The 13,380-nt window shown below is 37.0% G+C and overlaps 1 protein-coding gene across 1 annotated transcript in view; it reads right to left on the minus strand.

The window, feature by feature from the left end:
* MAGI2 (membrane associated guanylate kinase, WW and PDZ domain containing 2) overlaps window positions 1-13,380 on the minus strand; it is a 1,332,916-nt gene that overhangs the window by 470,433 nt on the left and 849,103 nt on the right. The window contains exon 5 of the mRNA XM_042916449.1: window positions 10,421-10,631. Coding sequence (XP_042772383.1) covers window positions 10,421-10,631 — 211 coding nt within the window. The remainder of the gene's footprint in view (window positions 1-10,420; window positions 10,632-13,380) is intronic.

The raw sequence follows: 13,380 nt of genomic DNA on the forward strand, positions 1-13,380 counted from the left end.
GCTGATCGTCTGAAGTGATTCTGAAAGAAATGTGGGTAGCAGTCTTAAATATCACATGAAGATACAGTGCAGTGTTTTTCAATACTGACTCTCCCCAGCCTTGTAATTTGCGTGCTTCTTCAAGATGCCTTACAAAGGGGATATTTTTAATGCATTTGGGAGACAACAGAACAAGTGGCTTTTCTACTTCCCTTAAATTATATATTTTTAACCTCAACAATTACCTTTGAAGATAGGATTAAACATTGGACGGGAAACAGTGTACTAAATGGGATCACTGAGGGACTTTTCACAATCTACATACCACGTTTCCTCAAGTTTGAGGATATGATTTCCTTTTACTTCCACTGCTAAAGTAGATTCAAACAGGACATCAGTTTTCTGTGTCTATCAAATTGTGTGGAACACAAATGACAAGACGGTAAGAGGCTAATCTTATATAATCTTATATTCTGATACTAGTTTCTTTAACAGAGACACATACACACATATATGCTGCATTTGTAAAGAACTTTTTTTTCCCCTAGCTGGGGAATGGAACAAATATTTTCTAGGAATGTTGAATCATAATATCCTACTACTGTATGTATTTTTATGGATATAGTTAATGTAATGATCATGAAAATTGAGAGATTAAGTGAATGCAAGTCAGTAGCTACTCAAGTTCAATCAATGCCATATTAAAAAAATCTGGATAAAAACCTTAATAAATGGTTTACCCAAACTTTTCCCTGATGTTAAACTATATAATAAATCTATCTGGAGGAGTGGAACAAGCCAGAAGTGGAATTTCATTCAACTCCGTAATTCTAGTTTAAATTTGTAACAGAATGGTCTAGAAGATGTGATAGGCTGACTTATAATGAATTAGAGATTTCTGTATTTTTTTTGTAAGTTTAACCTTTGACAAACTGACAAAAGCAGCAGGTTAAATAATAACATCTTATCTTCCTGGGGAAACATTCTTCTCACACAGAAAATGCTTCACCTCGACAGCAAAAGCCACTGACATTATGGTGCATACACCTTGCAAAGTTATTATCGTGTAACATTTCCTGATTGTCTACTTGGTCAGGGACTGTACTAGAACTTTCATACTCATTACCTCATTTAATGCTAATGAGCCTTTTTGGCTACAGATTTTTAACTCCATTTTTATAGGCAGAGAAACAAAAGTTCAGAGAAGGTAAGCAACTTGCCCAAGGTTATGAAGCTAGTATGTGAAACCAAAAGAGGTAGCATTAAACCCAGATATATCTGATTCCCAAGTCCAAGTTCCTTTTTCTTTAAGTTTATTTATTCACTTATTAAAAATTTTTAAATGTTTATTTAATTTTGAGAGAGAGAGAGAGAGCAAGTGAAGGAGGGTCCGAGAGAGAGGGAGACACAGAATCTGAAGCAGGCTCCAGGCTCTGAGCTGTGAGCAAGAGCCCGATGCAGGGCTCGAACTCACAAGCCATGAGATCATAACCGGAGCCAAAGTTGGGTGCTTAACTGACTGAGCCACCCAGGTGCCCCTATTTATTTTTGAGAGAAAGAGTGAGTTTGAGCAGGGGAGGGGCAGAGAGACAGGGAGAGAGAGAATTCCAAGCAGGCTCTACACTATAAGCGCCGAGCCCCATGTGGGGATCAATCTCACAAATTGTGAGATTGTGATCTGAGCTGAAATCAAGAGTCAGATGCTTAACTGACTGAGCAACATAGATATCCCCCCGAGTCCAAGTTTCTTATGCTCTGAAACCAGAGGCATACTAAACCTAACATTTTGCTTTTTACACTGAATTGCTTTATCTCACTCCCTTGGAGAATAGTCAAAGATCTTTTTTTCTCAGAGCCTTTGCCAATAGTTTGGAAGTGGAGACATTTATCTCCTGTTTGAGGATAGTAATCATGACCTCAGAACCTTTGTGTTGAATGCCTTGTACTTAGTAGGTATTATATTAAATTGCAGGTGCCTAGAGATGAAAGAGAGAACTTGTGACTGAGGAGGCACAGATAATATCACTGAAAACATTTTTTTCCTTATAAACTTGAATTTTCCATTCAGATCACTTTCAAGTCAAATGTTCTCCATTCAAATATGAATATTTTTCCAGGGGGAACTAAGCTGGTGCCATAGTAAGAAGACCCTAGGCTTGTCTATCCCTCAAACGCAACTAGATAACTATCAAATAATCCTAAATACCTCAGAAATCAACCTGAATATTTTCCCTAAAGTCTTAAAATTCCTGATTTATATAATCTACATATAAATATTAGGTATTGGAAGCTATACTAAAGAATTAGGTTAACAAAACTGCTATCAAATGGGTGGAGTGTTTTCATATAGATCATGCCACACTCTGTCGTCCATTCCGTTCTTTCATTGTATTTTCCCAGACTATAAGCCCTTATCAGTTTCTTATTATACATTAAGTGGGTCCTTAAGGGTGATCCAATCTGAACGTGTCTGTAAGACATATCCTCCTTCTATTCATCTTCTTTCTGTTTCCTTTTCCACTCCTGTGTCCTACTTTTATATTGCCACCTAGATCAAAATAATGTTTTCTTTCTCTCTCTCTCTTCTTTCTTTCTCTCCTTTCTTTCTTTCTCTCTCCTTTCTTTTTCTTTCTCTCTCTCTCCTTTATTTTCTTTCTTTCTTTCTTTCTCTTTTCTTTCTTTCTTTCTTTCTTTCTCTCTCTTCTTTCTTTCTTTTTCTTTCTTTCTTTCTTTCTTTCTTTCTTTCTTTCTTTCTTTCTTTCTTTCTCTGTTTCTTTCTTCTTTTTTATAAAGAGCACAAGAGAGAGTATGCTCAAGACAGCACAAGTGCAGAAGGGGCAGAGGAAAAGAGAGAATCTCACACAGGCTCCACAATCAGCACAGAGCCTGACGCAGTGCTTGTTCTCACCATTGTCAGATCATGATCTCAGCCAAAATCAAGACCCAGAAGCTCAACTGACTGACCCACCCAGGTGCCTCTAAAATAATGTTTTCAATACTGCACAGATGTTAGATGATGTTTCACTAATTGAAATTTTATTAGTGGAATAAAAAACTTCTATTATCAAACATACTCCTTTGTTGCATTTTCTCTAAAAATATTAACAGACTTAAAACAGTTACAAAACACTGAATTTAAAAAAAAAAACCTCCTACAGGGGTGCCTCGGTGGCTCAGTCAATTAAGCATGTGATTCTTGGTTTTGGCTCTAGTCATGATCTCATGGTTTGTGGGACTGAGCCCCAAGTGGGACTCTGCCCTGAGCTCGGAGCCTGCTTGGTATTCTCTCTCTCACTTTCTCTCTGCCCCTCCCCCACTCATTCCTTCTCCTTCTCTTTCTCTCAAAATAAGTAAATAAACATCAAAAATTTTTTTAAAAAATAAGTAAAAATTCCTCTTACAAAGCCAATTCTGAATCATAGCCTTTAACTGAATCATAACTTTAACTTTACATAGTCAAAATGTATTTTCACCTGAGGAATACTGTATCAGAAGAATAATCAGAGATTGAAGTGAATGATATTTGACTGCATGAAGCATAATCTTTTGAACAAGGTTTAAACAAGGTCCAGGTAAATATTTTATTGTCTATTGGACAGTTCAAAATGTGTTTGGATGTTAAAGTTTCAATAGCAGGTGTCATACAGGTTCAGAGACAATAATCACAGAGATTACTGACTAATTTTAAAAATAAATGTTAGTTATTTTTTTTAAGTAATCTTTACACCCAATGTGGGGCTCAAACTCATGATCCTGAGCCAATATGAAGAGTCACATGCTCCACCAGCTGAGCCAGCCATGCGCCTCTAAGTGTTAGTTCTTAAAAGTATATAAATTGATTACATTTTATATCATAGACAATGAAATCCTCAGGATGGTGACATCATTTTCCAGAAGACTTTCTCCTTTATATCATATTTCCAAAAAGAAGATTACAGGGACTGATTGGATACATCTAATTGATACTGAACAGTAGGAGCTTTTTCATTCAAGGATCCATTTTTTCATAGTACTACTATTTTTCCTCTTTATACTTGGTAATTTACATACAAAGTTATTGTCAATGACCTCTATAATGGTTGTTTCTTAAATAATATTTTAAAATATCTTATTGATCATGTGAATGTGTGAGTTTGCCATCATATTATCTTTCATATGTTTAGAAAACATTTTTAAAAAATTTTTTTAACGTTTATTTATTTTTGAGACAGAGAGAGACAGAGCATGAATAGGGGAGAGTCAGAGTGAAAGGGAGACACAGAATCCAAAGCAAGCTCCAGGCTCTGAGCTATCAGCACAGAGCATGACACAGGGCTCGAACCCACAAACCATGAGATCATGACCTCAGCCGAAGTCGGACGCTTAACCGACTGAGCCACCCAGGCGCCCCTAGAAAACATTTTTGAGAGGTTTTATTATAAATATAGTTTTGGATATTGTGACTGTGAGCTGCATACAGTTTTGTTTAAAACGTATTATTTTCTGTCTGGGGATTGCACTGGAATCTTGTGTGGCACAAGAAAAAAGAATATGAAACAAAATCAATATCTCTACTATTTTGTAATACAAATTAGAGAGAGTAAGCACAGACCACATTTTGTGACTGGTGGGAATGTGCCGAGTTGAGGATGTGAAAGCTGGAGTTGCTGCACCCCCAAAAATTGATTTTGCTTTTCTTTCCAAGTTTCCCAAATATTCTCTCCACTATTTCATAAATAAAAGTTTTTAATTTGTTTGAAATGGCAATCAGTGATTTACTGAACACTTGAGGAGATACAGAAACATGAACACAGGAGGAAACAGATTATATGTGTGTCTTCCTGAGAATTGAAAAGCAAATTCATCCTGGACAGTGATTTAGGAAACCATGCGCAGCTATGACATTTTTCACAGATGTGATTTTCAGTTTCAAAAGCCTGCTTTTAAAAATCTATTATTTAAGATGACATAGCGTTCAGTGCCATTCAGGGAGATGGTAGTAAACAAATAGGTTCTTGTTGTCATTTTGTTTTTTGCCAAAGGAATAGCAGTCTCTTTTATGTCACTAACTAAACTGACTCCCAAACAAAGAAGGAATTTAATGGGATTCCCAAAGCATGTCAATACAGATTAACCCTATGGCGTCTCTGCTTTATGGAACATTTAGCCTCTGGAATGGCGAACTTCTGGCCAAGAAACCTATAAACAAATACTGTTTGTAATATGAAAGTTTACTTTAATTTCAGCCAATGTTTGTTTATATGGTAGAGGTAGTATGGGATAATGGCAATAGCTGTGCAAGGTGACAGGACTACACGACCATAAGCATGTTAATTTGTCCAGGGTGCCTCAGAATCTCTATGAAGTGGGGTGTATCAAATGCTCACAAGGTGGCTATGATATAATATATACAGGCACCATGGTGAAATGATTAAGAGCAAGGATGCTGGAGAAAGACTTGTGTCCACAAAAGTATGAATCTTGTGAGTTTTGCTGATGACTTGCATTCCCAGGGTTTATTATTATTATTTTTTAAGTTATTTATTTATTTATTTTGAGAGAGGGAGAGAGAGAGAGAGAGAGAGAGAGAGAGAGGGAGGTGGGGAGGGGCAAAGAGAGAGGGAGACAGAGAATCCCAAGCAGATTCTGCACTGTCAGTGCAGAGCCCAACGCGGGGCTTGAATTCACAAACTGTGAGATCATGACCTGAGCCGAAACGGAGAGTCGGACGCTTTAACCAACTGGACCACCCAGGGTCTCTCTATTCCCACGCCAAGCATATGGTATGTGTCCTACAAAGATGTGTTGGGTAAATGGAGTCAAAGCATCTTGGCTTTGTGAATTCTGGAATATGTGACCACAAACAAATTACTTACTTCTGCAAGCCTCAGTTTCCTAAAGTGAGAATTAAATGAGCACGGCGTAAATGCCTCATATATTAGCTATTACTGTTCGGGTAACCTGAACACAGCCTGAACAAAGCTGGCACTCAGTATGTGGTAACTATTGTTACTAATTTGAATTTACAATCAATATGCCGTCTATTTTAAAAGACATTATTAATGAGGGTGATATTATGAATTAAGGAAACTACTCATTTTAAACAATATTATTCATTGCAGAGTCTTTTGAAAATTGCTCAACATAAGACATTATGAATACTTTTAAGCATGTTTAGAGGAGAGCATTCACTCACAGTTTAAAATTCCATTGCTTAAAAATGCTTTCTCACATTGAGGAGGGCACCTGTTGGGGTGAGCACTGGGTGTTGTATGGAAAGCAATTTGACAGTAAATTTCATATTAAAAATAAAAATAAATAAATAAATCAAAATGCTTTCTCAGATGTTAACTTTTTCTCATTAAATATCACTGTAAATAATAAAAGGAATCAGCGTTGATACATTCATCAAAGGAAGCAGTTCTGAAAAGTGTGGGAAATATAGTTGACCCATGTGTTCAGTACCAAAAACAACAAAATAACTTCTCACCTTCTAAATGTAAAACTTGTTATGTATTGAGATATATAAAGTATTTTGTAATACTGCATAAATCAATAACTATTTTAAAATATTACTGTATAGAAGACCAAAAAAAATTACTCACTATCTTAATTCAAAACCCACAGTACATATATATATATATATATATATATATATATATATATATGTTTTTATTTATTTTTGAGACCGAGAGAGACAGAGCATGAGCAGGGGAAGGGCAGAGAGAGAGGGAGACACAGAATCCGAAGCAGGCTCTGAGCTTTCAGTACAGAGCCCGACATGGGGCTCGAACTCACAGACTGTGAGATCATGACCTGAGCTGAAGTTGGATGCTTAACTGGCCGAGCCACCCAGGCACCCCTGTATATTTTAAATATATGTTTAAATTAACATTTCAGCAAGGTAGAGTTCCCCTCTCATATTCAGAAATATATACATATGTGTTAGGTATTTATATTTATATATTTAAATTTTATACACAGAACCACAGGGTCCTTCTGCTTTGTTTTCCTTATTTTCTGTTTTATCACAATCTTCATCTCACAAGAGACAGAATTCAGTCAAGTGTAACGAGGGGTGTTGCCTACCAAGGGAGACCTCCCTGTAAATGACTCTCACAATGTTGCCAGAGGGAAATTCTCACTGATGCCAGCTCTTCTTATTTCCCAAATCTATCTATCTTCCCTTCTGTCTGTTTTATCTTTCTCCTAACTTACTCTACTTGCCTTTCTGTCTTCTTTCTTTACCTCAACTTTGCTCCAGGACTGCAAACTTTTATATTACAAATACTATTTGTTTTCTAAGTTTCTTGGTTAAAAAATCCTGGGGCCTACCATGGGTTAGTCTCTAGATTATTGTCCCACCATGCTCCTTCTCCTGTCACTGTCTCCTGCTCTATCAGACTGTTTCCAAGGGTCTTTTATATTTACAAAAGAATTCATTGTGGTATCACTTAAAAGGGACACACAGGTCAATGACAGCGGGCTGAAATGCTGATTTTGTCAAATGTAGTTAGGAAGGAGAGGGGCATTCCAGAACAAAGAGTGAAAGCAGTCAGGAGGGAATCAGGGAAAACTGAGGGAAAAGTAAATCAGAGTGGGAGTGACACGCAGGCAGAGAGAAAGGAAACCACAGTGCAAGTGGTAACAGTGTGGAAATGAGGAACTAGATGAAGAAGACACCGATCCCTCCCTAGTCTGATTTTTGAGCTCATTGCACTGAGTCTTGAGATTCAAATGTAAGCGTTTCAAGAAATGAACAGATAGGGCTTGGAGTGGTCCATGGGGAGGCTGGAGTGGGGGGTGTCTTCATTCTGTGGAGAAACCTTTAAGAAGGGTATTTGCACCTGTCTTCTACAGGAATCTGCTTCCCATCACACTCCCATTTCAGTCTTAACTCAAGGCATCTTCATTTCCCTAAACTCTGGGTGGGTCTCCCCATGATCAGCTTTCTTGCCAAAATGAAATTGTCTCCTCTTTTATATCTTAATTGTCCACTTCAACCTATCTCTACTCCTCTTGCTCATTCATTCTTCCCTGAAGTAACAGGAAGAAGATAAACAAAGAAAACCCCCTGCCTGTCTTTCAAAAGCACTAATGATCTAGGAAATGGAAACAGAGCAATAATGTCACAGGATTCTCTAACGAATGCTTACTTCTCTAGTAGGGTCTTCTCACTAGCCCTGATAAACTCAGGGACTGGGTCTTTGTAACAGAAGTTCCTATACCTGGAATGCTGTGTCTACACATTGCCAACTCTATGTGACCTCACCTTCCTTATGATGACTCTTTTTATTACTTAAGTCTGTTCAGTAAGTCCTTCTCTGCATAGTATCACAAAACTCAGAAATTAGTTGTCTGCCAATTGTTTATGCCTCTCTTCCCCAAATTGAACAACAGATTTCAACACTAAATTTGAGAACACGAACAACATCTCATGAATCTTTGAATTCTGACACTGGGTGACTCACTAGAGTATTAACAGAATCATTTTGGTAGATTTTCCCAAGTCCTGACAAAGGCTCATCATTTACTACATACCATGAGCACAATTTCTGTCTTCCAAAGCCCGTTTTCTTCACAATCTCAAAAATCTGACATTATTTAAAAGAGAAAAGATCATTTTGTAATCACAAAGATTTTTATAATTGAATTATTGGAAGCCTTGTAAGGAAACAGTTCTTTAATCTACTTGTCATGCTGGTTTTCCTTTACTAATGCCACATACCCTTATTCCCCCTGTATTATATAATAAAAAGTGTATATTATCAGTCTCCTTCTTCTGAATATTAATTTTCCTGAACATCAATGCATGAACTCACATCTAGGGTTTATCCTTTGAATGATTCCATGCTGTACTTATCAATAACAAAATTATGTTTTAGATTTAAATACTTTTGAGCATTTAAAAAAATCCATATGACTTTCTCTTTCCCAATTAACTGATAAAAGATATCTTTGGGTCATTGGTTATAGCAATAAAAATAATACAAGAGTTTTTTTTTTTTTTTTTAATTTACAAGATCTGTCAAAAGGTGAATAGTAGGGATTCATTCTCTGCAAATCACTGTATTTCTCATCCCATGTTGGAGTCAAGCAGAGCACCAAGTAATTACCTCATTATACATTCCCTTGGACACATGTATCAAAGTTCCCACCTTCACATGAGAATTAAATATTGGTATGTGGTAACATTTCAATTTCACAACTGAGTTCTGCCTACAGAGATCTAAGTCACAAATCACTCCAGGTTGGGTAAAGAATCCAGTTTTAATATTTTTTCTTGAATAATCAGAGTTTACACATTTTTATCCACTGTCAGCCCTGAAAACTTCAGATTCTATTAATTTTTCTGTTTGAATCTTGTTTGAGGGAATGTGTTGAAGGAATACGTGTTGCTCATTTACAATATTTTTAGTTTTTATTTTTCCTAATTAACCTTTTGATTGTCTTATGCACATCAACAATTTAATTTTGTGCTGAGATCTTCACCTTAGGAGTTTTTTTTTTAAATGGTTCTACTCCTAGAAGATAAAGAAAGGAAAACTTTACTAACAGTATTGGTAATAAAATATTTTAAAAATCAGTTTGGGGGGCGCCTGGGTGGCGCAGTCGGTTAAGCGTCCGACTTCAGCCAGGTCACGATCTCGCGGTCTGTGAGTTCGAGCCCCGCGTCAGGCTCTGGGCTGATGGCTCGGAGCCTGGAGCCTGTTTCCGATTCTGTGTCTCCCTCTCTCTCTGCCCCTCCCCCGTTCATGCTCTGTCTCTCTCTGTCCCAAAAGTAAAATAAAAAATGAAAAAAAAAAAAAAAATCAGTTTGGAAAAAAAGTCCAAAAAGAAAGAAAAAGATTAGGTTGAGTCCATATCACCAGGGAGTTCAAGATTAGCATTTCGGTTCCTTTGGCCAGTCATAAAGATGGTCAGCAAAAATAGGATAAAATTAATAAAAAATGAGTGTGATGAACTATACAATACAAAACCAAACAATTTTATTGACATCTGACCTCTGCGTGAAGACCTTGCAATGTTGCCTTTTGTGACAAGTAAGAATTTTGCACTAAATAGCCGCATAATTAAATGTGATGGAGGATGTTTCCAGCAATCTGACTTAAAAATGGGATTACCTCATTTGAACTACACAGAAATCTTGACAGGGTAGAGTAAGCATTTCCCATGACAGGTAGATTATGTCTAACTCAATAGTAATGCCACATAGAGATTTACCTTTTTAGTCATGATTATAACAAATTTTACAGTGTAATTGTCTCATTTGATTTATAGCTATAATCTAGGACCCTTAATTGTATTAAGGCACTGTCCATTATTCTCTCACAAAGAAGAAAGCTAATAGCAGAAACAGTAAAATTCAGTATTTTATTTTGACCAATGTCTCTATGTGCTACATCATTCCTATGCAGCTATGATCTTCATGGCAACACCCAAAGAAATGTGTGACACTCACTCTATGAAGTAGACTTCACCCTTCTCTGTATAGGCCATTTCCCAGTTATCAGGCAATGGGTCTGACTCCTCATTCTCTTCAGGTTTAGTTGGTTTTGCATCATCCATCTGCTCCTTCAGCTCTTCAGGCTGACTGTATACTGGTGCAGGATAAGGCTGGGAGGGTGTCTCCCCTGAGGCACCTGCACTCTTGTCTTCATGTTCACTGGATTCTACAAGAGAACAAGAGCATGCGGTCAGTCACTCTAGCCACAGTAACTTCTCAGTGATGTGGAGTATGATGCACCAGGGTAAATAAGCTCTAGGAATAGGAAAAGCCTCATTGCAAACATCTCTGACAATGATCTCTAGGCCTATCTGAGTTCCCCTTTCACTTCTCATTCTTCTCTATCCTTCATCTAATTATTGCTGATTACTGAACTGGAGGACCATTTCACAACACAGGTGTGGTAAGCAGAATAATGACTCCTTAAAGATGTTCACATCCTACTTCCTGGAACCTGTGAATGAATGTTACCTTACACGGCAAAGGAGAATTCTCAGATCTGATTAAACTAAGGGCCTTGGGATTGGGAGATTATCTTCAATTATTTAGGTGAGCTCATTGAAATGACGAGCGTCCTTAAAAGTGTAATAGGAAGACAGAAGAGGAGGGTGAAGGGGAGATGTGACACTAAAGAATGGCCAAAGAGATACAATGCTGCTGGCTTTGAAGATAGAAGGGGACCAACCAACCACAAGCCAAGAAATGTGAATGGCCTCTAGAAGCCGGCAAATTAAGGGTATAGATTCTCATCTAGAGCTTCTAGAAAGTAACACAGTCCCATTGACACTTTGATTTTAGCCCAGCAAGACCCATGTCAGAGTTCTAACCCACAGAGATGTAAGACAGTAAATCTGCATTGTTTTAAGCCATTAAGTTTGTGGTAATTTGGTACAGCAACAAGAGAAAATTAATACAACAGAGTAAAACCTAAAAGAGATACATATATTAAAAGTAATTGGTAACAGGCTTGGAGGACAGACCCAAGAGTCTGAACATGTAGGTAGCACAAGCTCCAGAATGAGGAAAAGGAACACATAGAGAAGAAATAATAACTCAACAACAACAAAAAAAAATAGAAGAAAATTTACCTAAGATGAAGAAACACTTGAGTTTGCAGACTGAAATGGTTCACTGAATCTGACGCCAGATTAATGAAGCACATAGACTCCTAAACACATCTAGGTGAAATTTCCAAACTCCGATGTTAAAAAGCAACTTTAGTAGCTCCTGCACTGAAGAAACATGATTACTTACAAAGAAAAGAGGAACAGAAGAACATGAGATCTTTCATCTGTGATACTCTAAGCTCAAAGAAAATAAGGTAACATCTATAGTAACTTGAGAAAAAAAAGTACAGCAACTAAAGTAACTTAACTCTACCAAAATATTATTCCTCTATCCAGGCAAAAGAAAGTCATTTTAAACATACAGAAGTTCTGAATAGGTCCTATCCATGCATCCTAATTAAGGACAACATTTGAGAAATTACTCTAACAGGATCATGGGGATTCAATCAAGGCAGATATCTCAAAATAGGGAGAGAAAAGGAGAAAATAAAAATTAAGAAGTAAATCCTGCATAATATACCTAAATATAAATGGACGATGATCACATTTTTGGAAATTTATAATAGGTGTTTAAAACAAATTCGTGTAAGACAAGAAAACATTATATGGAAAATCTAATACCGGCATGGACTTTAAACTATATGTTGGTTAAGTTCAGGTTCTAGAGGGTGGAGAAAAGGTAGGGAAAGAAAGACATTTTAAAGGTCTGAAAGGGGCACACCAAAAAATGGGTTAACAGGATCATTTTAAAGTCTACCTTTCCACGGGATTAGATTATTGGGCAAGTGTTGTGGTCAAGGTGTAGACGTAATAGTATAATGAGGATATTTTTAAAATATCACCTAATGTATAGTCTCTCTGAGCTATTCAGAATTTCTTTTTCTTCCCATTTAGCTTTTCTGCCACTAACGAGAGACTATGAGTCTTATCTGTCAAAGAAGAGTAGATTTGGTGTTGTCTAGAAAAAGAAATATTTTGGGGTAAATAAAAAGAAAGATATAATGCAGAGTAAATTCCTGCAAGATAAGATGGTGTGATTGGGAGAGAAATTCAAAGGAGGAAATATTCAGGTTTACGACACTGTGTGGTTCATTCAGGGATTCAGCACCACTATCTTCAGGTTTGGTCTGGGTGTGATGTGGTAGTGATGAGCAAAGGGAAAGCACAGAAAAGTTCAAGGGAGCCCAAAGGAGAAGAGGCCTCTGAACTGCTTTAGTTTAGCACTTTGGGAGAGATGTTTCCTGCAGAGTGGCTCCACGTCTCCACTGGTGGGTCAGAACAGAGATAGTGAATAAAAAAAACTGGCAAATACCACTCCAAGACTCCCCTGTGGTATGGATGTCACCGAAAGTCCAAGTATTCCCCAGTGGGAGATTTGGAAAACAACTCAAGAGTAGAGAACCAGAAGGCCTGCAGAGTCACTATGGCTTCCTCATCTGTAAGCTGTGGTAGAGACAGCTTAACCCAAACACTGGAAGGAGAGTCCTATTGACAGATGCCAGTGTAAGGATAGGACAGTCAACTTAAAAATATGAAAGTCTACAACCATTTGGGAACATAACCAATAACTATTAACATTAAAAATATACATATACAAATGCACATGTTCTTTGGCAAAGTAATCCCGCTTAATATATATCTCTATATATGGGAATATATCCTCAATAGATAGATAGATAGACAGAAATATATCCTCTAGAAAAAAGGTGTTATGGTATAAGAATACATATATAACAATATATATTGCAGTATATGTAATAATAAAGCCCTGAAAATGGTTTTAATGCCTAACAATGAAAATATGATTAAGTAAATTGTGGTTATCATTACCATGGAAAACTGCAGTTT

This window comes from Panthera leo, chromosome A2, assembly GCF_018350215.1.
Source record: "Panthera leo isolate Ple1 chromosome A2, P.leo_Ple1_pat1.1, whole genome shotgun sequence".
In the NCBI taxonomy this organism is placed as follows: Eukaryota; Metazoa; Chordata; class Mammalia; order Carnivora; family Felidae; genus Panthera; species Panthera leo.